A 25,271-nucleotide genomic window follows, 5' to 3' on the forward strand; every position below is an offset into this window, starting at 1 on the left:
GATCCGTGCCGGGAGCGCGCTGAGACCAAGACAAATACGCGCTCACGTTTCCGCATGCCGAGCAGAACGCGAAAGAGGGCGAATAATCCAGCCGAAGCTCATCCAACCTGACCCAACGCCTTTAGAAGAGGAAGTTACCTCCACCGAGGAGGTGCACGGATCATTAGAGAGCTTTTTTGGGAACGCATTTTGCACCACGGGATGCCCCTAGTTCTCGTCCTTTTCCCTCCAGGAACCGCGTCTGTTTTTGTCGAGTTATCAGCAAAGCCTAACCCAGCCTTATCGTGAGTGCCACACGGGGAGGAGAGGAGAGGAGAGGAGAGGGCACACGTTTGCGCTGCCTTGTTTGCCCCCACCTGGCTTCGGAGCTACTTAAATCCGCAGGAATGTCGCAGGAGAGACCCACTTTCTACCGGCAAGAGCTCAACAAAACAATGTGGGAGGTCCCGAAACGGTACCAGAACCTGTCTCCCGTCGGATCTGGTGCCTATGGTTCTGTTTGGTAAGCAGATGCTTCACGCATGTCCATTCGTTGCCATTCCATAGTTGTCATTGTTACCCTTCCTTTTAACACCTGTTTGTTTCCTGAATCTTCCAAGTTCAGAATGTGCAGCTTTGTACCCGCCTTGGTAATTCTGCGTGCCTGTGCATGCTGCTTCATCGGGCCTGAGAGCGGCCTCTTTATGAGATCTGATTCCAGTTTAGGACACTGCGATTGTTTCTCAGGGCTCCAGTATGCACAAGCTAACACTTTGCATCGGCGCTCTGAATGCATTATGCATTTTCCAGTTGGGTGCAGCCCGGCCTGCAGAGCACCAGAAGGTCACGTGGTATGCAGTAAGTAAAGTAGGCCCCCTTGTGCACAGTGAGGGCTTTGAATATGAGGCAGGAAAAAGAGAGCATGGTGATGACTCTAGAATGATGTCACTCTTTGTAGTACACTCATGACTCACTGTCCCGAGGTGAGGCACACAACTCTTAGTCATCACTAAATCCTGTTATGGCACCTCAGCCTTTCTATACTTGTGTGTGCATTTGTGCACTTTTTGATACTAAACGTGTAAGCAATGACATCCCTTTGCAGCAAAATTTAACTCTGGTATGCAAATGAAATTGAGCTCCCTTTTATCCAATTCTGTGATCTTTAAATTTGCCCCCAACGCCAAGTTACCTCCTACCACTGGACCACGTAATTATCTTTTGTCTTAACTGGAGTACAAGGCAAAAACCCAACATGGGTGGTCCAGTGGCGTTATTATTGCTGCTTCACTGTAAATTTTGAGCACACGTGGCTGGGGAAAAAAAAAAAAAAAAAAAAGAACATGCCTCCTCTTCCAACTGATGTGTTGAGTTTTGCATGCTTTTCAACAGTTTCTCGTGGTACTCTTTTGAAGTGGAAAAACTGATCGTTCCAAATTGAAAGTAGAGCTGAGCTAGTGTGGGAAAAGCTGCAAAATTTGCACTTTTTTAGCATCCAATAAAATGCATCTCAGAAAAATGTCTAACGCTGCACGACAAAAATCAACTTCTGTAAAAGGATAGCACAAATACGGGAAAAAATATAATCAAGGCCGCTGAATAACAAATAACATACACTGCTATGTGAAGTTTCAGGAACCTACATAGAATCTAACCCTACATATTGTAATTGCTACCTCCTGTGTGTTTGTACTAGTTTCTGTTTTTCTATGTCAAAATGACTGTGCCCATTAAAACAACAGTGGAGGTCAGATATTTGCACAGTGGTGGATGTAAATATGGTAACAACAAGTATGAGGGAAAAACCTCAATAGCATAAACTATCATTGCATTTGTTCTTATGCTCTTGTAGTGAATCGTGACTGCATGCAGCTTTAAGTTACGAACTTTGTGAATTTGTCAGCATAGCACTTAAAGAGCGATTGCTGTGAATGCTATTACAATATGGGCTGAGTGCTTCCATTTTCTCACTCTACATTTTTCAGTTGTGTGGTGTCTACTTACAGACCCACAAGGCACGTGTGAATATGAAATCATCAGTCATCAATGACATATGCCACTATTTTATGACTTTGTAACCTGTTTTAGCACAGGTTTGTTTATTTCATAAAACTTAATCAGGTTGACGATGTGGAATGCTACATGATGGTGAACATATTCTGAATGTCATTGAGTGTTAAAAGACTTTGAGCGAAGAGAAAACTAGACAAAGGCTGATGAATGTGGAACTTGACAGAATGTGTACTGTACATCTTTGATGATGCACGGAAGAACTTGTTCTGCTTCTTGTTTAATTGCCTTTCGTGTGCCGTTCAACCTTCATTTTTTTAATTATTATTGTCACACCAGTTCTGTTAGTTCCTGTCATAAACAGATATTACTGGTACCAATAATGCTAAGACAAATTTACTGAGAATGTTCTTTCCATGGTCACGCAGATAAGCTAAGACAGAAACATATGAAATTTTCTTTAACTTGTTGCAGTTTATTAGTGTAGTCTGGCGCAAAAGTGGGTGTTACAGAGAAATTACCGTGTATGGGAAGTAAACTTGTCAGTTTATGATATAAAATTTCGACTAACTTAACAGGAATGTCCAAAATTGAACATAATCTGTTTTGGGATGCAAATTGACTTCCGACTTGTTCCCATTTCATGCCTTTTAATTCCTTGTAAATCAGTTATAATTGAAATATGTTCCAGATTCGAACTGTCACCATTATAAAACAGAATTATATGGAAAAAAAAATTATGTAGTGCATGTGAGTTTTCTAAAAAGAGCTGACTGGTGTAGATTTTGTTCTTTTGTTAATGATATTGATTTAGTCGCTTTTGCCATATAGTAGGGCGCAGTCAGGACGGGATGTGTGTACCATGTTAATGCGTCACAAATACATTGCAGTTCTATCGTCGTCGTTATACTATTCATCTTTGCCTTCACTGATACGTAGTTGTACAGTGGTGGCATCGCAAAAATAACACAAACTCAGGAAAAATCAAAACACTTGCCCAGTAAAAGGTTTAGTTTGAAACTTATTTTTCATGAAAATGTTGGTTTTTGAAATCTTCAGTTCCACTGTATCTTGGCAGGTAAATGTAAAATTTCCTTTTGAGAAGGGTGTAATAATACATTTGTTTGGTAAAACTCTTGTAACAAGCATTCATTTCCACTGAAGGCTTGAGGCAGGTTGTCATCTCTTTGTTAGACTGATTGCAATTTTGGATGATTATTATCTAATCTACAGTAAATCAAGTTCAAGGGCACTAAATCAATACGGTAAATCAATTTCACTACAGTAAATCAAGTTCAAGGGCACTCGATGACATTTGATGATTCCAAGATGGCGCCTACCCGTGTGGACGCCGCGGTTACGTGCGCTCTATTATTGTCTATGTTTTTTAGTTTTTCGTTCGTCATTGGAGACATGCGACTCACACAAGGGAAGACTTTCTAAACATCAGGGAGTCTTCCCCGGACTTTTTTCACCAACCTTTGTAAATCCGCTCAGTTTTTTCCCCTGAGTTACTCACTGGGGGGGCGACTGCGGTCTATGTCGCATGGAGACAGGGGACGAAGGGGGAAGCACGGTGGGATCCAAGTGAATCCAGATACGGATTGGCGTTTCCGTCGATCCACCTCGCGAATCTACGCTCCCTACCCAACAAAATGGACGAGCTTCATCTCCTGACAAAGACCAAAAAGGACTTCGGACGTTCCGCGGCCATGTGCTTTACGGAGACATGGCTTTCTGAACACGTCCCTGATGGCGTCGAATGGTTCCCGGCTTCCATCTTCACCAGGCAGACTGCGTGGAGTTATAGGGGAAAAGAAAAGGCGGCGGGATATGCTTTTATATCAACGGAAAATGGTGTACGGACGTCACGGACCTCAGCCCGCATTTAGAGTCACTGTTTTTGAACTGTAAGCCATTCTACTTGTGGGTTCGCATCTTTCATTCTCGCCGGTGTTTACATTCTGTCCCAAGCTAACACGAATGCCGCACTGCTAACGCTCGCTGAACAAGTAAACGAAATTGAAATAAAAAACACCCAGAGTCACCCCTCATTAATCTCGGGGACTTTAACAAAGCTAAACTCAACCACGAACTCCCTAAATACAAGCAGCACATTGACTGTCCTACCAGGAAAAATTATATTCTATTCCACTGCTATGCTACGTTAAATAAATACCGTGCTATACCTCGTGCAGCTCTGGGCTCGTCTGATCACTGCTTAATTCACTTAATATCTTAATACCAACATACAAGCAAGAACTTAAATGCGCGAAGCCTAGGGTGAAAACTGAAAAAGTGGACCAAAGAAGCAAAGATAGAACTTTAAAGCTGTCTAGACTGCACAGAGTGCATGCATTACAATCGCTAACCAATTACAAGCGACCAACCCCCCCAAGCTGAGAACAATAAAATACTAGCCGACGACTTGAACACCACCTACTGCAGATTAGAAAAAGACACTTACACACCCACCCAGCCGCACCACCACCACCATCACACCTGTGACTTCTGCGTTGACCATTCACGAACAGGATGTGAGACGCATCTTCAAACAACAAAAGATCAACAAAGCGGCAGGCCCAGACCTTGCGTCCCCATCCTGCCTCAAAGTCTGCGCGGACCAGCTCGCTCCAGTCTTCACACAGACTGCGAAGTAGCATCCTGTTTCAAATGCTCCACCATCATCTCAGTCCCCAAGAAACATGCAATGTCAGGTCTGAATGACTACAGGCCTGTCACCTTGACATCTGTGGTCATGAAGTGCTTTGAACGCCTTGTGCTGGACCGCTGTGGTGCGGCCGACACAACCTGGAGCTAAACAAGCTCAAGACTGTAGAGATGATCGTGGACTTTAGGAGGCATCCTTCGCAACAGCTGCCCCTCACGCTGTCCAACTGCCCTGTGTCAATCGTCGAGACCTTCAAGTACCTGGGAATTACAGTCTCTCAGAACCTGAATTGGGAGATCAACATCACCTTCATCATCAAAAAGGCCCAGCAAAGGATGTACTTCCTGCGGCTTATGAGGAAGCACGGCCTGCCACAGGAGCTGTTGAGGCAGTTCTACACAGCAGTGATTGAATCAGTCCTGTGTTCTTCCATCACAGTCTAGTTTGGTGCTGCTACAAAAAAGGACCGACTCTGACTGCAACGGTCAATCAAAACTGCTGAAAAGATTGTCGGTACCCCCCTACCCACCATTGAGGACTTGCACGCTGCCGGGACTAAGACAAGAGCATGCAAAATCCTCTTGGACCCTCTGCATCCTGGTCACCACCTCTTCCAGCTCCTTCCTGAGATGGGCTGGTGCAAAGCGTAAAACTACTGTCGTGGAAAGAGTCCCGGTTTCAAATTATTTTTGGAAATCATGGATGTCGTGTCCTCTGGGCTACAGGAAAAAAAGGACCACAAAGTTCATAAGCCACCATCTGTGATTGTATGGGGGTGTGTCAGTGCCCTTTCATGCTTTTCCAGGGATGTCCAAGCATGTCTATGCCAAGCCGCAATCTGCACGTTGCCTGGCTTGTCTACACTACAGAGCTGTCTTCTATTGAAGAACAACGGAGACCTCGGAGTGCTCGAACACTTGCGCAACCAAAGTCATTCATTGTGTGGGAATGGGAAAGAATTCCTCTTACAAAGCTTCAACAGTTTTTCTTACAAGTTAATTGAAGATGTTAATAGGGAAAGTGACATCACACAATTGTAAACAACGCCCTGTCGTAGATTTATTGGAATGTGTTGCAATTGTCAAATTCAAATGCGTGTTGAATATTTATTTCGATCAGTTGAAACAACTTTTTGAATATAGGATAAAAAGGATTGGCAAATTGTCTTCATTTTTTGGTTTGTTTTACACAATACACCAACTTAATGGGAATTGGGATGTGTTGTTCCTCAAACATAAAAGACATTTCACCCCAAGTTGTCACTATATGATTTTGTTTGGTTTTGACACAAGGGGAGCATATGGATATTCACGTCATTTTGAAATGTCCAAGTCGTCATTACGTGTTCATACTTGGACTTAGTACGCTAGGCATGATATAGATGTATAGCACTATTGAAACTACTATGATCCATTGTGCTCATGTATTCAGCTCGCAACTATCCATTCTTGCCTCTTTTCAATGGTCTCCAATGTCACAGTGCCACTCCTTTTGCATTTTTATGGCCGCTGTGTGCTATTATACTGGATTCTTTTTTTATTACAGACTAATTGGATGCTGTTTGCTCAGACCAGTCTTGTTTATTTTGCAGATCAGCAGCACTTTAAAAAGACATTGTGCATGCAGGTTTGTAAAGTCAGTGTTTACCGAGAATGGGTTTTCCACCCAGAGGCGACACACAAGTTGTTTCGCAAGGCTTTGCGACAGAGAGTCCACTGGTTGTGTATGATCATCACGCTCGTGCTGAAGAACAAAAACACTGCTTATCTCAATGTTGTTTTTATGTGTGTTTAGGAACATCATTCACATCAGTGACACATCATAGTAAGATGCTGACTAAAGTTCATAAGTGTTAACATCTCTCTATCGGAAGTGTCACCAGAGGAAATAACTCACCTCTTCCCTTGAAACATGTACTGGAATATATAATTAAACTTCCAGGTCACCTTAAACTTACACACTGGGTCACTAGTGCAGGTAGGTTTGCAGTTAAGAGGACAAGGCTGAATGTGGATAAACCACTCCCTGGAACAACTCCCTGCTTTGGTGTGTCTCGTCACAGTCTGCACAAGATTTTGCAATCAACCATTTGTAATGCAGCGTAACTAGTCAACCTAAAAGGAATGTGAGTTATTGTAAGGGGGCCATATTCTCTCAGTTAACACAGGCAATGCAGGCCAGGCCCATCTGGCTTGCAGCCTCTCTTTCGCCTCATTGTCTTCATCTGACACTTTTGTCAAATGTCTTGGTTTTCTAGTTTGGCAGGCAAACCATCAATTTGACTGAAAGTTGTTGACTGCTGTCAGTCTGACTATACAACTAGAATTTGCCTCACTTTCAATTTTTGTGTTGCACTTTTCTTTGTGTCACACCCATTTCTGTTTTTGCTCCACTGTGACGAAGAGGTATAGAGTTACACTAGATAAAGGACCCATGTACTCACAGCCATGCATGTTGCACACTTCCGCGAACATGTTCACCACAATTAAAAAATGCAATAGATAAGTTTCCGATTATGCTATTAGGGAGTTTGAGTTGATCCAGTCATCTTTTATCTCCATTGATCTTGATGCTTCTTATTGTTATGATGAAAACTGCTAAGGCTTTTTTTATGCACTGACCTCACAGATGTGCTTGCCATGAAGGGTGTTTTGGTAAACTTGGCAGTGAGCAGAATGCAGGCCTATCAAGGCTAAGAACCTATTATTTTGATATACAGGTACATCAAAGTTTATTATAGCCACCCATGTGCTGCAAAATCCTAAATTCCTCAAACAGCCAGAGGTTGGTATTTGCTCAGTTGGAGACCAGGTGTTTATTTTGAAAGTGTTTTTTTTATTTTTTAGATGACCCTTGCTTGTTTGATGATGGAGCAAGATGCTGATGTTTATTGCTTGGTTGACATTTGGCGACTATTACAGCAGAGGCCTTAATTTCTGTGTCTCCAGTACGTTATTTACAGAGAAATGCAGAATAGGTTAGGTTAGGTCAGGTAACTGCATTTGTACACGAGGGTATATTTGATTGCAGTGAGTAGGATGCTGACCGGCATGGTGGTCGACTGTTTATCACATCCATTCATCCATCCATCCATTTTCTACCGCTTATCCGAGGTCGGGTCGCGGGGGCAGTAGCGTTAGAACAAGATCCCAGATGCAAGCGGCCGAAATGAGTTTCCTCCCCAGGGTGTCCGGGCTCTCCCTTAGAGATAGGGTGAGAAGCTCTGTCATCTGGGAGGATCTCAGAGTAGAGCCGCTGCTCCTCCGCATCGAGAGGAGCCATCTGATTCGGATGCCTCCCTGGTGAGGTGTTCCGGCCACGTCCCACCGGGAGGAGACCCCGGGAACGATCCAGGACACGCTGGAGAGACTACATCTTTCGGCTGGCCTTGGAACGTCTCTTGATACCCCGGAAGACCTGGATGAAGTGGCTGGGGAGAGGGAAGTCTGGGCAACCCTGCTAAAGCTACTGCCCCGTTTATCACATCTGCCTCACAATTCTGGGAAACTTGGTTCAAATCTCGCCTCACCATGTGTGGAGTTTGCATGTTCTCTCCGTTCATGCGTGGGTTTTCTCTGGGTACTCCAATTTCCTGCCACATTCCAAAAGCATGCATCATAGGTTAATTGAGGACTCTAAATTTCCCGTAGGTGTGAATGTGAGTGTGAATGGTTGTTCGTCTATATGTGCCCTGTGATTGGCTGGCGACCAGTCCAGGGTGTAGCCCGCCTCTCGGCCATAGTCAGCTGGGATAGGCTCCAGCACACCCGTGACCATAGTGAGGATAAGCGGTATGGAAAATAGATGGAGTTGGATGCTCACACATACCCAGACATCAATTTGCGATGTTAATGAAACAATAATAAATGCTAGAATAAATTCAACATCCCACATCTTAATCTGCATCAAAATGTAATAGTTTTGCCCCACACCTCCACATGTTCCAGAGAACTGATTAAGTAGTTCTTGCAAACAAAGTAACAAAATCCTTGGTGTGGGAAATCAAGAGTAATAGAATGCCAAATAGAGCTGCCACAATGCATTGCGTAATCAAAGTTTGGCTGCATTTATTCTCCAGAGCAACACCCTGAGACATTTTGCAACGGCGATCTAGCTGAGTGTTGTTTTTTTATTATTGTTCAGAATTGATTGATTTGATTAATTTACTTTGTTGTTGCAATAAATCATGTTTATATGTTTTTTTACTTGTGTGCTTTTACACAATGCAGCTAATGAGTAACGGCTGATTCAGTCATGTATCTGTTACAGCTTCTGACAGCAGGGTTTAATAACAAGGGAAACCAATGTCTTATGTTGTGTACACGCTTTGTTTACAAGGCAGCCCACATACTTTAGTTTAATCCAGGGAAATGTTGTAGACGTTGATATAATGCACCTTTTACAGTGAACATCTTAGCATCTTCTACTACTTTGTGTGTCTTACAGTTCAGCGTTTGACGTGAAGACGAGCCTGAAGGTAGCAGTGAAGAAGTTATCCAGACCTTTCCAATCCATCATCCATGCAAAGAGAACCTACAGAGAGCTGCGGCTGCTTAAACACATGAAGCACGAGAATGTAAGTTGCTGACCTCCCACATTTAAAGGAGTCACATGCATTTTCTTCCACAATTTAAAACAGTTATTAGGTGTATAAATAACATGCCTCTGACATGTTTTCATAGAAATACGTCAAGGATCTAGAGACAATCACATTTTATACACCCTATTTCTTTTCTTGCAAAAATCAAGCCGTTTTTAGGGGCTTTTGCAAGTGACACAGCCCTCATCCCACCCCATAAACTGCTGGGCCAATGGCGAGCCTAGGTTTCGTTGGATTGACATCCAGTGGGCTGGATATCACCGGCATGATCCTGCTGGCGTTCAGTCTTGGCCTTGCCCGGCAAGCGTTTGCGGTGACCGGCTGCTTGCTTCTACTTGCAGAAGCAGCGCCCAGAGTGTGAAAAAACATGTGAGTGCCCTTCAAGCTGAAAGACCATGAAAGGATTTTAATTCAAGCAGGCAACAGTTATTACTATGTATGTGACGCATAAACACATTACCAAACTTAACCCCCCCGCCCACTTCTTCACTGAGTAACCAACTAATATCTGGATCAGACTACAGAATTTTAGCCGATAATGGCCCTATTAGTTATTGCGGCCGATTTCCCAGCTCGGGGTCGACATAGTTTATTGACAATGACAAAACGTCTTGTAGTGTGACATAAACTATGACCAATGATTTGGCCCTATGATAGCCCTACGACGCCAAAATGAAAAGTCTAGCATTTTAGCCTTCAGCATCTTCTGTGTCGTGTGACATATCAACGACAAAGCTCCAACAGCGCACCTTGACGTCAACCAATAGGATTGCATATTGTGACTGGCGCTACGCCTCCCGTGCATGCCGTTATCAATGTATTTACCAGTGTCAACATTTATTCACTCGCACGAACCAATGTTTACCAAAGATTTAGAACATGATTCGACAGAATCGGCATGTTTACATACAAACATTAGTGCTAGCACTAGCTTGCTAGGCTACATAACATTTTGTTGCCTGCTTGCGAGCCGTTTGGTTTTAAAAGTACGTGAACATACCTCAAGCTCTTTTTGAATGGACAGCCCACTCCCGAGCACCAGTGATGACACCACGTTTTTCATCTTTTTGTTCTCCCCCCTTAGCTCGTAAGTAAGTTGCACATGTGTTTGCTTTGCTTTTCTGTTTTAAAAGTTATGTTAATATATATACTGTATGTATTATTATTCTTACATATTAATTAGTAACCCACATTGAATGAATTATTCTTGTATACAGTAATTATATAGTTGGTAAAAGAAATCAGACAGGCGGCACGGTGGTAACTGGTTAGATCGTCTGCCTCACAGTCCTGAGGACCTGGGTTCAATCCCTGGCCCCGCCCGTGTTGAGTTTGCATGTTCTCCCCGTGCTTGCGTGGGTTTGCTCCGGGGATTCCGGTTTCCACCCACATCCCAAAAAAAGCATGCATGGTAGGTTAATTGACAACTCTAAATTGCCCGTAGGTGTGAATGTGAGTGCGAATGGTTGTTTGTTTGTATGTGCCCTGCGATTGGCTAGCAACCAGTTCAGGGTGTACCCTGCCTCCTGCCCGATGATAGCTGGGATAGGCTCCAGCACGCCTGCGACCCGGCTCAGAAAATGGATGGATGGAAGAAATCAGACTCAGAAATTGCACAATTTTAATATGAAAGGGAATGTTGTGTTATTACTGTAATTTGAAGTGGTGACTGGGCTATCTCTACTCGGAAATAAATAAATAAATTCCTTGATGCTTGCTGGGCTGTTGTGCATCATGTGTGATGGCAGTTTGAACTCTCAAGTTTGGTGACTTTATAGACATACATTTTCCCAAAAATATTTGTTTTTTTTACTACGATATTCCACTGTACCGTAGACATAAAAGACAAATACAAATGTATGGCATTTTGATGATCTGTAGTTTTATCTGCATGCACAATGAGGGGAAAAAAACTACAATGGCACTTAGTTTACCCCTCTTAATAGAGCTCATTGGTTATAGATTCTTCCAAGAATGTGATCGTGTGCTGCATATGGAGATGCATGTCATCGTGACCTTATGAGGGTGTTAAAAGAAAATTTGAAAACCATTGCGTTGTATAGATAAATTACCTGCAGACATTTGCCCACATGCTTTTAGGTGATGTGTGCTGTTGCTACATCCACTTTGACCACTTAATGTTACATAATCATAGTAGCTTGTCAAACGACTCCAGGTAAAGGATATGTGTTTCTCAGAAAACAATCAATAGATTTGTGTAGCTGGTATAGATGTCATTGAAGGGGAAATTTTAAGATCATCAAGTATGGGAGGTTTTTAAAGGGAAATCCCCTTCTAAATATAGGTTCTTTGCTGGATATAATTAATAATATAATTTCATCATGCTAGAAAGTTTTCATTGCAACACCCATGGTTGCCTATATCCATGGGGAGAACTACCGTTAAAACCTACTGTAGCTGTTGTTGTTCTTTGCAACTGACACCACGAATTCCTGCTGTGTATCATAGTTCTCTCCACCTTCATTTAATCCCCAGTTCCCGCGGAAGGAAAACAAGGGTAAAGTATGAGGCTACCAAGAGCATATTTTACTTTGTGTATGGTGTTCTTCTCGTGGTGTGAAGTCTTTTTCTGCATCAGCCTTTTCTTATAAAGAAAAACATCTTGGCCTGACTAAATTTTGCAACAAAAAGCATTTGTGAAAATGTCTTGTGGTCTGATTAAACCAAGGTTTAACTTTTTGACCACTGTTCCAAAAGGTAGTTTTGTGCAAGAAAAGAAACGACTTAATGGTCAAAATTGAAACTAGAGGCGGTTCAACAAAGTTATGGTTAAAATTAAAACTAGAGGTGGTTCAACAAAGTTTAAGGTCTGCACATTGTTGCAATCATCTTATTGTAACCCCCCACCCAAGAACAGGGAATTTTTATTTTATTAAAAAAAAAAATTGTTATATCGGATAAAACATTTTAACAGTGTTGTGTTCACTTGTACAGTATATCCGCTGCATTTGTATCATTACACTCATGTAGCCTGAGGAGTAAGTGGAAGTGCAGGTGGGTCACTTTTGCTAGCATGCTCTTGTTTAAGAGGAAGGACAAAGTAGTGACGCTCATTCCAAACCTTATTGAAAACTACCCACACTTCCTTATGCAGTGAGAAGGTTCCATAGAGCAGCGGTTTCATGGCCAAACATGATTTAAACTAGTCTGTGCAGGCTCCTTGTCAGCAGCCACACATCATATGCTTTTCAACAGGAGTCCCAGTGTCTACACAAGCACTTTCCTTTGTGTCATTGCGCAGTATGAATGTTCTTGTTCAGCTGCTGTGCAAGCAACCCATCGCCATTTCAGCTAAGATCAGCTAAGTCTGCTTTGCTCAACAACTAGGGAGCTCTGTTACAATAAGGGACTAAAGTAGTGACACACACCTAGTTACTGATTAAGGTCAATGATCAATCACGTGTAAGTCTGGGCCTCTAGTTCCCTTGGGATTAAATATTTGGTTATTCAAGATATTTTGGGTAATTCTATGCTTCTGACAGTGCACAGAGGTATACCTGTAGTTGGATGAGTTTAGTGTGAAAGAACTTTAGAGTCCTGACCTCAACCCCATCAACTACTTTGACAGGATGAACTAGAACAAGCATTTTGAGCCAACATCAGTCACCTCTAACCTCACAAATGTTCTGGGGGGAAAAAAACAATATCTCACAATAAATCTTTAAATTAATAATAATAATACAACGTTTTTACAGAAGAAATGAAGCTGTACAGGTGGTTCTATCCATATAGTGTATCCTCAAATAGCAGTGTCCACTGTAATAGATGCTGTGTCTCAGTTAATCCACTACTAGACACGTGGGACTATCTGCAGTTGAGTAAACATTTGCCCTCTCGCCACGATATCAGGGAATACAGTAGGTCATGTGTAATTTGTGATATCGCATATTGCCATATTGTTTCATCATAATATAGAAAATTACATGCAATGTTTTTTTTGGGGGGCGGGTCTGTGTGTTCTAAATTCATTAGTGTGTTATATTACCTTTTGTTGTACAGAGTATAAGAGAGACATTCTGTTTTCCTCCCCTTGTTGCTAGGAGACTCCCTGGGTTTGAGTTTGGAAAGCTCGCCTGGACCAATCAGACACTGTTTGTTGTGACCGTAGCCTACCAATCAGCTATGTGGGTGTCATGTGTGGGTGGATTCACGGTGTGCAGCTATTGCACTACTGGGTTTTTACAATACTGTACTGTATTTATTTATCCATGGCACTCTGTTTTGAAGGGGGAGGGGTTCATGATTCTGCATGCCTTCCTGGCATGCTTTGGAACACCATTTATTAATGTGTGTATTATAAATATTAAAAACTGATATTTTGTAATAAATGTAATGCCACAACCGGTGTCATTGCCACAGCAATCCCTTGACTTTACTGTAACCTCCAGTGTGTGTGCTTTTGTCACTTCTGATTTGTGTGCAGTGCTTGTACAAACTTTGCTGTACACCACAATGATCATATTATTTTTAATGTGATGATACGATTTGACAAGTTTACATAGTTAGTTCTTTACATGTATGTTATTTGGCATGGTCTGCATACCTTTTGCATACCTCACAAGCTTAAAAATAAATACACTTATTAATTCTTCCAGGAAGAACAATTGTTCCTACCTGACATAGCAGTTATGTTTGCCAGACCCATTTTTGAAATGATAAATTAGAACACACAAACAAAACAGTGAACCAGTATAATCTAATCTAACTACACAAGCTTCTGTGAGTCCCTGAAACTAAGGCAGTGGCGTGGCTGCCTCCTTGAGCAAATTAAAGTCAGGATATTGAAGAACACTAATATGTTCTATATCAATGTGTGTAAACATGATCTTTACCCTCTCTTTCTTTCCTCTCAGGTGATCGGTCTTTTAGATGTTTTCACACCTGCAACAAGCTTAGAAGAGTTCAGCGATGTGTAAGTCATTTTTTTTTTCTTTCTTTCATCACTTTAAGTTACCACTTTTATGTAAAATGCATTATACTTTACACGTGGTGTTTTAGGTGAATGTAGGTTAAGCAGATGCACTCTGCACATTGGAGTTGTTTCCATGGTAACAGCCATCTGGCAGTCTGTGCATCTGTGTGCGCAGACTACTCCAGTGAGTGTGTACAGGGTCTCTGTGTGGGGGGGACGTCATGGATATGTGAGATGAAGCTTGTTGCGCTTCTAGGTCACTAAAGCTAAACGTGAGGCTGATTCCAGTACACAGTGCATAAAAGGCTTCTTGTCCAGCTCCCTAACTACTCTTTGCCATGCGTCAACTACAGATACGGTTAGCACACTTAAATAATCAGCCTTCTCCGGATAGTCTTGCAGTTGTCACATACACGATCTCACTGTTTTCCTGCAGTGTGTATAGTTTTTCCTGACTTTATTCCCCATTGTCGATCTATTAAAGTGCATGAATTAAGATTGAAATATAAGCTTCTCTCGTCAATTGATGGAGCAATGGAAATAACAGATGGCTTAAAAGGATCTTTAATAATTAATTAATGCACTGTAACGCAGGGCAGAAACAAGCTTGGCAGTCTCTTTCAGGTCTGTGTGGTTGGTTCTGTTTTGCAGCTACTTGGTGACCCATTTAATGGGGGCAGACCTCAACAACATTGTCAAGTGTCAGAAGCTGACGGATGACCACGTCCAGTTCCTCATATACCAAATTCTCAGAGGCCTAAAGGTTGGTCAATGTAACGCTGAGTAGTCAGACACTAATGATCAATTGGGCAAATGAGAAGCATCACTTACTGCTTTATATTTGATTTTTTTTATTATTATTTTTTACTTTACAGTGGAGCCTCTTAAAGTCAAACACAAAATCTGGTCGACTTCCAATTTGTTTGAATTTAAAAAATGATTTCCCAAAGTGAAATGATTCCAGGGTCCAACTGTTGCAATTATAGGACTTTTAATTGTACAGGTGCTCTTTTAAGTAACATTTTAACATTCTTCCATACATGTTTAGCAATACATTGTATAATAAAACTAAAATAAAATATATTGAAAAGGGCAGACACGCAATGATGAACATGCAAAGGGAGGATTTCTGCATGTGTCTGGGGAGGTGGACCTCTTTCTACCAAGACAAAACAGTTAATATTCGGATGTACATTCCAACTAAACAAATCTCTTAAGTGAATTCTTGAGCCATATGACATGTAATCTGGCGGTTTTACTTTTTGTGCGACTTTAGGGGTGTATTTATGAGAATTTTTCTTTTTTTTCTTTTTGCATGTTTATGGTCGTCTCTATCGCGCAACCATTATAACCCAAGCAGACCTTTACTAGTTATAAACTGATGGCATGTTGAATGGGAACTCTAGGTTGTATGGAACAACGATAACATACAATTGATAAATCTTCGTTTATGCTGCTGGAGGACATTTGTGGATCTTCAGTTTGTTTCACTATTGGGTTGAGATAATCTGCTTGGGTAGGTATAGAAAGCGTTAGTTCTCTCTCCCATGAGAGTAGACCTTACCTTTTGGCATGTTTATGCCTCCAGTAAACTCCAGTTAAACCTTTACTCGCTGTTTTCGCTGAGTTCAACCGAACCCTTTCTAAAAGTTCCACACTTTTACAGCGGAAATACTTCTACTCCTGTAACTGCACATGGTCAAACACACAGCTGTTAATAATGACACATTGAAAATGTTATCCACTTCAGGAGCGTGCGAGTTTAATTTTCTCATTATTTTCCCTGTAGTACATTCACTCTGCAGACATCATCCACCGAGTAAGTACTGGTCCTGTTGTATAATAGCTTATAATGCATTGAGATCACATTTCACTTAATGCATACATGTCCAATACTGCTTGGCCAGAATAAAGACTTAAAACAATAAACACAGCATCAAATTTCGTTTCGATTGTTGCACATCATTGCCATCTTTTGAATTTATCCTCTCTCCTTCCCAGGATTTGAAGCCCAGTAATCTGGCTGTAAATGAAGATTGTGAGTTGAAGGTTTGTGGCCACTGAAGACAAAGTACTGTTAATAAGATACTGTCGTGTATGCCTACTGGCCACAGAATTAGGCACCCGTTCCAGGCAGCTACATAAGTAAATCAAAAATACTGTACCAGAAACACATTTTAGTGTAATGCAACCACAATACTAAGCATATTGTTAGATTACTACTCCTTTGGCAGTGACAATCAAAACTGACCAATATCTTTACAAAAGTGTAATTTTTGATACAATTCTTGCAGTAAATCTCATTTTATTCTACAGAAATGTTTTTATTATGTAGCACATCACAAAGTTTATGTTCACGTTTGTGTACACCTTATCTCACATTCCTTCTTCTGGTCCGTCAGATCCTGGATTTTGGTTTGGCACGGCATACGGATGATGAAATGACTGGCTATGTAGCTACTCGGTGGTACCGAGCCCCAGAGATCATGCTTAACTGGATGCACTACAACATGACAGGTACACAAACTCAGATGTGACGCTTTGTGCCTTTATTTTCTCATTACATCATTCATTTTCATGTAATTGGACTATGTCTTGTTTGGGCTGTAGTCATTCACAAACTTAATCATATTATATTAACAGAAAAACACACATTTCAATATATGCATTTGAATTTCAACTTGATGTCGAAACAAAAGCTTCACGGTGTAGATGCATTGCATTCCAGACAAGTGTGGCTTATCTATACAAATAATATGTAGCTTATTAATTTGGTATGATGGCATTTTTATGACATTTTTTGGGGGCGGGGCTAATTGTTGCCGAAGCTTTTTTGATAAAACCGTAAGGTCAAATTTGGTTTTAGCATACAATGTAGTTTTCAACACTTTTCAATGCGAGTAAGTATTAGTTTTCTATAGGATTACACTGGCAAAATTAAAGTGCTTCTACAAGAAAACAATTGTCTCTGTATAAAAAAAGAAATACATTTGTAGAGGTTCACTATGTGTCTGTATCGGATGTTGCCAAGATTGCGTAACTCTTGGAGCAGTTGTTCTGAATATGAAGCTGACATGTTGCCATTGTCAAAACCATTGATTGTTGTTTTACTGCTACCATGTTTTAGTGGACATCTGGTCGGTGGGCTGCATCATGGCTGAACTCCTCACCGGACGAACGCTGTTCCCTGGCACCGACCGTATCCTTCCACTCTACTCGATCAGCTTCTTGAGTAGGAGAAGGTTGTCGATTAGTGCACACTGAGTATGAACTTAATATGTATGCAATCATCATAAGTAGAGACATGCCAAACTGCGAGTGTGTAAATGATCTTCTCATGAGTGTCCCCCCAGCAGACCTGTGTGCATGCGTCTGTTGGTGAGATAGATGGAGTCCCCTGTGGTCTATGACTCAGCGCTGCCTACTGTTGTCTCTGTTATACAGTGCACCTTCCTGTTTCCCCTCCCACCAAGCATTCCATGCACAGCAGCCAAGTGTAACGGTGCTGTGATACAGACACGCAGAAGACAGTAAAAAGCATACTACTTGTAAGTATAAACCATAGTATTAATCAGTGGTGCTTCCTCTTTAATGGATGCTCTGTAGTCGAGTGTGTCCCCTCACTAAATAGGCTATAGAGTGTCAAACAATTTTTTTGTGATGGGCAACATTGTAGTTACGGTTCCCCTCAGAGGGCAGTTATGACTGTCAAACCATGTAAATTAATAGCCTTATCATATTATTACGTATACACAACAAATTGATGGATAATTAGTTTTGAAATCAGAAGTCAACAATAATAGTTTGTTCCACTATTGGTCAAGTGACTGCAAAAAGAGGTTTGGTACCAAAAAAATGCACGCAATATGTCATTATTTATTACATATGACAATTTGAAATGTTGGTACAGATTTGAGCAAGAATCATACAAATTGACACAATTTACTTTCACCGGCCACATAAAATGATGTGGTGGGCTGGATCTGGGCCCCGGGCCTTGAGTTTGTGTCCTGAGTTTTTGAAGTCGTTTTAGACTTTAGAAACAGTTGGTGAAGGCCCTTGACTGTGCTCCAGTCCACAGAGCAAGGAACGTTATTGGATGAGCTTGGTGTGGAAGGATCCATCAAACTCCTTTGGCATCAACTAGAATGGAGATTGTGAGCCAAGATCGGTGGTGTCTGATCTTACAAATGTTCTTCTGGATGAAAGTACAAAAATTCCAAGAGAAAATCTCATGAAGACTGGAAGCCATTGTAGCTGCAAAGGGTTGTCTAATTTAAGGGAGTGTGTATGTACGTAAGTGTGTGATATACCGTATATATAAACATATTTACAAGTGATTGAGTTCCAAGGTATTGTGTACATTTAGTTACAACTGTGTAATAGTTGAGACAAGGCAGGTGGGTCATTGATTGGGCCTCATTTTAACATTTCTTGCATGTACTGTATGTTTGTATGCTGCAGGAAAATGTGTGGGTCAAGGTTTCTTTGTTAGCAGGAATTTGCAAAAACAACTTTTTGTTGTGCATAGAGGATCCCCCAAGCCCTGAATTTCAGATGCGCATTTGTGTTTTCTAACATTTTTCAAAATGTACAATGATGCACAAATCTTGCCTGAAGAATTCAGGCTTATGCAGGTGTGGGCATTTTTAGAAATGTAGAATTTAGTGCTGACGCAAGTTAAGATAGTTGTAATTTGTGTGCAGAAGCTTGTTATTGCGTGATAATTTTTTTTTATACATGTACTCAAGCACACTTGAGTTTCTTTTTTTCTATTTGGAATTGTTGAAACACAGTTGTGTATGCTTTTATGTAAAAATGATAAAGAATTATCCAAAAGGGTCGACCACTGCACCGCTAGACCGCCCCCAACCCCCCAGTTTTCAATTTTCCTTCACGTCAGTATGATAGACATTGATCAGTTGAAGCTTATAATGCTGCTCGTCGGAACCCCAGGGCCTGAGCTCTCAATGAAAATCTCCTCAGAGTCTGTGAGTGTCAAGCATCCAAGATTTGTCTGCTCTTCATTCCTCGCGTTGCTTCTGCTTTTCTCTTCTAATAGTTTTTTTTTTTGTTTTGCTTCTGCTTGTTACACACTTCTATGTTAGCATGTACTAAAAGTATGGGGGCAGTGATGAGCTACAAGATCTCTTAACAATACCTTCTTTCATGTTCATTTTCACCCTGTTTGTTCCCTCCTCATGCACAAACTATGTGCCTGTGCTCTTTGACCTCTCTGATATGATGCCCCTTGACTCAGAAACCGTAGATATAAACCAGCTGCAGCAGATAATGCGTCTGACGGGGACCCCCCCAGCCTCCCTAATAAGCAGGATGCCCAGCCATGAGGTGAGACCTCTGACTTCCCAAACTGCCCCAGCTGGATACGCTATGAAACACCAACTTTACATCTAAGCCAAATAAATAGACACCGATGCATAATGCAAAACTGTTCCCTACCATTCACTGTGCATTATCTACAAACAAGCCCTCTTCTCTCACTTCACTGATTCCCTGTTTCCTCTCTGTCTCACCGCAATTGTCAAAGCCATTGAGTACTTTGCCAATCTTGAGCTTGTTAACATGTGACAACTGGGTGTTTAAAACTACAACCAAAACAAATGCACGTACTTGGAAGCATGTCCTAAAGGAAAGAAACACAATGATGCACTGAATTTTCAACAATAGCAATGCAGATTTTTACCTCATAGAGTGACTGGACTGTTTTTAATTTTCACTTACAGGCAAGGAACTATATAAACTCACTTACCCACATGCCCAAGAGAAACTTTGCAGATGTATTCATCGGCGCCAACCCTCTTGGTAAGTGGGCCTTTTTAAAAATCATCACTCACACTTCTCCTCGCTCACTGAGTCCCTCTAGTGGTCTTTAGTCCTACAAACAATGAATTGCGTAAGTAAGTGCTTGGTAAAAGACCTACTCAAGTAGTGAATAACTTGTCAATAACGTCTGATATATTCTTTATTCAGAGCATAAACCTCAAATAGAAAATAATGTACAACTTCAGTTATTGCCCAACAGTGTCACTTTAACTAAAACAATGATGAATTAAATCTTTCCAACATATAACATAAAGGAAGACAAATTCAGCCACAAGAAAATGTGTTAAATTAACACTCTCTGTTAACACTGGTGAAATGGCACTATAGGCTCACGTACATAGAAAACTGCAACTTGTTTTCTCGAGTTCCAAGTGGAGTTTTTGTTGGCTAAAATGTAGAAAGTTTTAGGCACATAGATGAGCGCTCATGATTATTGTAGCTGTTCTTTTTCGTAGTTCATCCAACCGTATTCTATACTACTTATCCTCACTTGGGTTCTGGGTAAATTGAGATTTCTGCCATGTTTCAGGTAAATGGTAAATAAATCACTTTAAAAACTTTGCTTCTGTGTCGGGTCGCAGCGCGGAGGCTGCGGTCATGTGACTGCCTGGCTCCATTTTATTGTTTAAATTGAGTCAAAGTTTACTAGTAGTTATGTTGGATTGTTGACATAGGTCTCTATGACTAAATAAAAAATATCGCACAAGTAACAATAAATACCTGCAGATAAGAATGAGTAGGAAGCACAATGTGAGTCAATGTAATGGAGTAAAAGTAGCATTTCTTCTTACCAAAAATACTCAAAAGTAGAAGTAAAAAGTATGTTGTATTAAAACTATTCTGACAACTATAATTTATCCAAAAAGTTGCTTAAGTAACAAAGTAAATGTCACTCGTTACTACCAACGTCTGGTTATGACAGACGACACGTACAGGACAAAAAAAAAAAAAAAGTGCCTTAAACGCCATCTTTTACCAGCAGCTTCCATTGTGGATTAGTCAAATCTGCTGCTCTGGCCTTTCGTGCACACAAACCAGTTTATAGTTTCGCTCAGGTATGGGACAAGATTCTAGTTGTGTATATGTTGTTATAATTAGGAAATAAAAATGTTAAACCAAATTATTAGCCATTATTGAAGTTACGCTAACATATCTATTTTATCAACATTCACACACAAAAAAAAAGTTTTTAATGTACTTTCCCCAGGTGAACTCTCGGGGACCTGTATGAGTCTACTCAATCAGCCATGTTTTAATCAACAGCTGGGGCATAGATGGGTTGCAAAAAGGGTGGTGGTGTGATGCAAATCTATAGTTTTCACGTAGAACATTGACAACTGTGCTCTAGCTGTGGACCTGCTGGAGAAAATGTTGGTGCTGGACACGGACAAACGGATAACGGCGTCAGAGGCGTTGGCTCACCCTTACTTTGCTCAGTACCACGATCCAGCTGACGAACCCGAAGCGGAACCTTACGACCAGAGCTTTGAAAGCCGTGAGCTGGAAATTGAGGAGTGGAAGAGTAAGTAGGCACATTTTGGATGGGGGCAGGGCAGGCTCATAACAGAACTTGGATTTCATTTGAGCTTCTTCTCCCTCCCTGTCCTTTCCAATAGGGTTAACTTTCGAGGAGGTGATCAGCTTTGAGCCGCCATCGTTCGACAGGGATGAGATGGAATCGTGAAGAGAAGGAGTAGACCTCCATCCTTAAGCAGAAACACACTAAAAAAAAAAAAACTTCATACACCCTCAACACCACAATGTTCAAGTGCCTGCCATATTTCAATCTCTGGGGGGTAATTTTCAGGGACTAAACTTGACTTTGTGTTTCTCTCTTGTTTTGTTAGTTTCTATACAAACTAATAATTGAGTGAGATTGGCAACTAGCATTGCAGTCTTTATATTCTGAGCAAATTGGAGTAATTTATCTTTGATAATCAAAATAATACTTAATACACAAGCGGGATTGAAACATTTTAAGGAGATATAAAATGTATCTTGTTCCACTTTCAAATTGTATATTTTTGGACATAGAAGTGTTTTAGAATGACAACAAAAGCAGTGTTTGTATAAGAAAATACTTCAGCCAGGCCAGTAACCATATTGGACTCACAGTATGAATTCTGTCATGTGGCATAAAAAGAGATGTTATTTAATAAATACAGCATATTCTCTACAGTATATGTAACATACCCACCTATTTCTGGAGTGCAATTAAGGCTTTGTTTTTATACTTTGATACAAAGTCTTTCAATGCTGCTCCTCTTTACATTTCTGAGATGTTCGTTTCCTATACATGTTTTTCGCTTCTTCCCAATGTATGTCCTGTTAGCACTTTAGTTACTGTACAATGTTTAAGCATCCTCTCACGTCCTGCAGGACCACAATCGTGTGGTATGTCTTGAGATTTTTAAAGTCATCCATCACAACATGAGCGGACTTTGTCCTTTAATCATATTGCGTTTATAAATCACAAGTGTTTGTTGAATGTTTTATGGATGTTAGGGTGTCTATTTATGATCTTTTCTCATGTTTTGATGTTTTGTATATTGATGTTAAAGAATGTCATTTGTAAAAAAAAAAAAAAAAAAAAAAAAGTTACGGTTCAGTTCATTATTTATGGAGAGCGATCTTTTACCAGAAACCAAATGTATCATCTGCTAATCTCAGTCTGTGATGACTGCTGTTACACTTTGTCCCAATGGGGAAATTAAGACAATTCCATTGTTTCATTAGCACGTTTATTATTGTGTTGCCAGAATGTACTGCATTCAAACATATTCTATTTTCAGACAACGTCAATAGAAATCATTGAGAATTATCAGATTGAGGTCACTTACCTCCCCCCCCAAAAAAAATCTTTTTTTGCAGTTTTCTTAGGAGGCCACATTTAGACACATGCTGACTTCATTGTTTCATTGGCAAATACTTGTTTTCATATAGGCTTTTTCCAAATGTGATATTTGTCTGTTCAAATCAAGATCTCATATTTTGTGATATTTATTTGGTCATTTTCTTTCAATGACTGAACCACATCTTGTCATTTATTTGAATAATATAAGGGGCAAGTGTTGATAGTATCCAAATATGTATTTACTCACTGGATGCTGAAGCTTCACATTTTGAAGACATTGATCTAATAGGATACTGCTAACCTGTTCAGTAAGGTCAACAGAGAGCATTAATATCCCGCTTCTGTCAAAATGATGGATGGCCTATGACGTCACCACCTAGCAGCGTGCCAGTGCAAGTGTCCGCTGATGTCACCACTTGGTACGCTGCCAGCTCACGTGGGCAATTACGTCACATCCGGCAAAACAAAATGATCTCCCATCCAGCGAAAACAATGTGAGATTATGTTCTCTGTTTTTCCCGCATGCCATCATGTTCGGGGACACCTGTAGGAATAAAGGAAATCATTTGGTGTCATATGGACACCCAAAAAGGTCATTTGTGATCATACCTGTGAATATAGTCCTTTCTGGCCCCGTCCCGCGTCAGTGGTGCGTCCCATGGCTTTTGGCAAGGCAGCTGCAAGGAATGAGGTCATCACGTGACATGGGGTGTCTTGAGATGTTAGTGGTCATGCCCAGAGGTCACAGCATTGGCTAAGAATGGGGATACTCACGTGACATGGCGTGTCTGAGATATTAGAAGATCTGAAAAAAAATAGTATTTAGCCAAGAACCTGTTTTCTCTGACCAATGGGTTGTGTGTGGGAGTTTCCGGGGAGAAAACATGTCTCGACATGTTTTCGTTTTTCAAGGACATCTCATTTTCGAGGCTCTTATCAAAAACAAGTGCAGGTGTAAAGCATTATGTGATGAACATTAATACATCTAAACCATAAACATGTCAGTTTTATATTTAGTGTGGGAGTTTCTGAGGTTCTTATCAAAAAATATGCCTAGACAGGTTTTCGTTTTTCGAAAACAAGCCCAAACATATTGTATCTTTTGGGATTCATCCAACTATCTTCACTCTATTAAGAACATGGGTGTCTCGTTTCTATTCTATTTTCTATTATAAAATATTGACACGTATTAGAAACAAATTGTTTTATGTAACAATTGAAGATACATGCGAGAGTTTAAAGTATATTTTCATGTTTTACACATAATCACCACCCGGTAAAACAAAACCCATGTGTCTGTCTCGTTTTCTATTCTAAAACGTATTAGAAACAAGTTGTTTTATGTATCTAGTGAAGATACATTCCAGAGTTTAAATTATGGTTTCTTTTCATGAAGCAAGTGTCTTTTAATTGCACAAACAGGAGTACTCAAGATCTCAGAACTTTATGTCTAAAAACATGACATAGATGATAGTATAGTTTGACCTTGATCATATCTTCCTCCCTTGGCGGAAATTTACATTACAGAAGTGTATGTAACCTTGAGGGACCTGACCAGACATGTTCTTGACAATTAAAATATAGATAGGTCAGATGATTCTGAAGATGTTTGAGTTTTATAAGTATGACATAATAAGATTCAAAAGACTATTCCATAGTCTAAACATGCATCAACAATTTAGAATATGGGCAGAAATGTCGCAACTTGTTTTCATGAAGACCATATTTCAGCCTGCCATGTCTAAGCAAGCCATATGAACCTACTTGATACTGATTTTCCACACACCTTACATTCCCATAAGCCCATTCACAAGTTCAAGCTTTTCAAAAAGGAGTAAACAGATGGAAATATAAAGAAATAGTTCATCAGAAAACTATTAGCAATGTTACCATGTACTCACCTAATGTGAGAGTCTATCTCCTGCATCCTCCTTTCTGACACCAACTGCCCTCATGTCTTCCCTCACTGCATCGATCAACCTTCTCTTTGGTCTCCCTCCAGTTCTCTTGCTCGGCAGCTCCCTCCGCCTCCTCCTTCTACCAATATACTCACTCACCCTCCTCTGGACGTGTCCAAACCACCCAAGTCTGTTCTCTCTAACTTTGTCTCCAAAAACACCTCATGTGAGAGCCTGACCATGCAAAATATTTGTTGATCTGGTGATTTGCTGAAGTGCCCCATGTGATAAGAAAATTAAGTTTGTTAGTCACCAAGTCATATTTTGACATCAGTCACATTTCATGATGAGGTTCTTCACTTGGACTCAACAGCTGTACTATATTTACTTATCATCACTTAATTTTTTTTCAGAACATAATTTTTTAAAATTAACTACATAAGAGTAGATCTCAGTGTGTATAAATATCAATGGTTTGTGTT

At 40.6% G+C, this 25,271-nt stretch overlaps 1 protein-coding gene and 1 long non-coding RNA gene across 2 annotated transcripts; one reads left to right on the top strand and one right to left on the bottom strand.

Moving 5' to 3' along the window:
* mapk14b (mitogen-activated protein kinase 14b) lies at nt 1-23,040 on the top strand. The gene is made up of 12 exons (XM_061783698.1): nt 1-502; nt 9,107-9,236; nt 14,135-14,193; nt 14,845-14,956; nt 15,983-16,012; nt 16,195-16,242; nt 16,596-16,710; nt 17,321-17,392; nt 19,105-19,184; nt 19,938-20,016; nt 21,386-21,559; nt 21,654-23,040. The coding sequence occupies exons 1-12, from the start codon at nt 387-389 to the stop codon at nt 21,719-21,721; spliced, it is 1,083 nt and encodes a 360-aa protein (XP_061639682.1). The 5' UTR covers nt 1-386; the 3' UTR covers nt 21,722-23,040.
* LOC133483088 (uncharacterized) lies at nt 22,762-25,160 on the bottom strand. The gene is made up of 3 exons (XR_009790011.1): nt 24,793-25,160; nt 23,501-23,696; nt 22,762-23,435 (listed from the first exon to the last, which is right to left on the bottom strand). It is a non-coding gene; the product is annotated as an uncharacterized LOC133483088 (long non-coding RNA).
* Between the last annotated feature and the right edge of the window lie 111 nt (nt 25,161-25,271).

Source organism: Phyllopteryx taeniolatus, chromosome 9, assembly GCF_024500385.1.
Source record: "Phyllopteryx taeniolatus isolate TA_2022b chromosome 9, UOR_Ptae_1.2, whole genome shotgun sequence".
NCBI classification, from domain to species: domain Eukaryota; kingdom Metazoa; phylum Chordata; class Actinopteri; order Syngnathiformes; family Syngnathidae; genus Phyllopteryx; species Phyllopteryx taeniolatus.

What these genes read in the sequence shown, in the direction of transcription:
- mapk14b (XM_061783698.1), top strand. Translation starts at nt 387, where the DNA reads ATGTCGCAGGAGAGACCCACTTTCTACCGGCAAGAGCTCAACAAAACA. An exon ending in ATGAAGATTGTGAGTTGAAG is followed by an intron (nt 16,243 to 16,595) that starts GTTTGTGGCCAC and finishes CTGGTCCGTCAG; the next exon opens with ATCCTGGATTTTGGTTTGGC. An exon ending in TGAAAATCTCCTCAGAGTCT is followed by an intron (nt 19,185 to 19,937) that starts GTGAGTGTCAAG and finishes TTTCACTTACAG; the next exon opens with GCAAGGAACTATATAAACTC.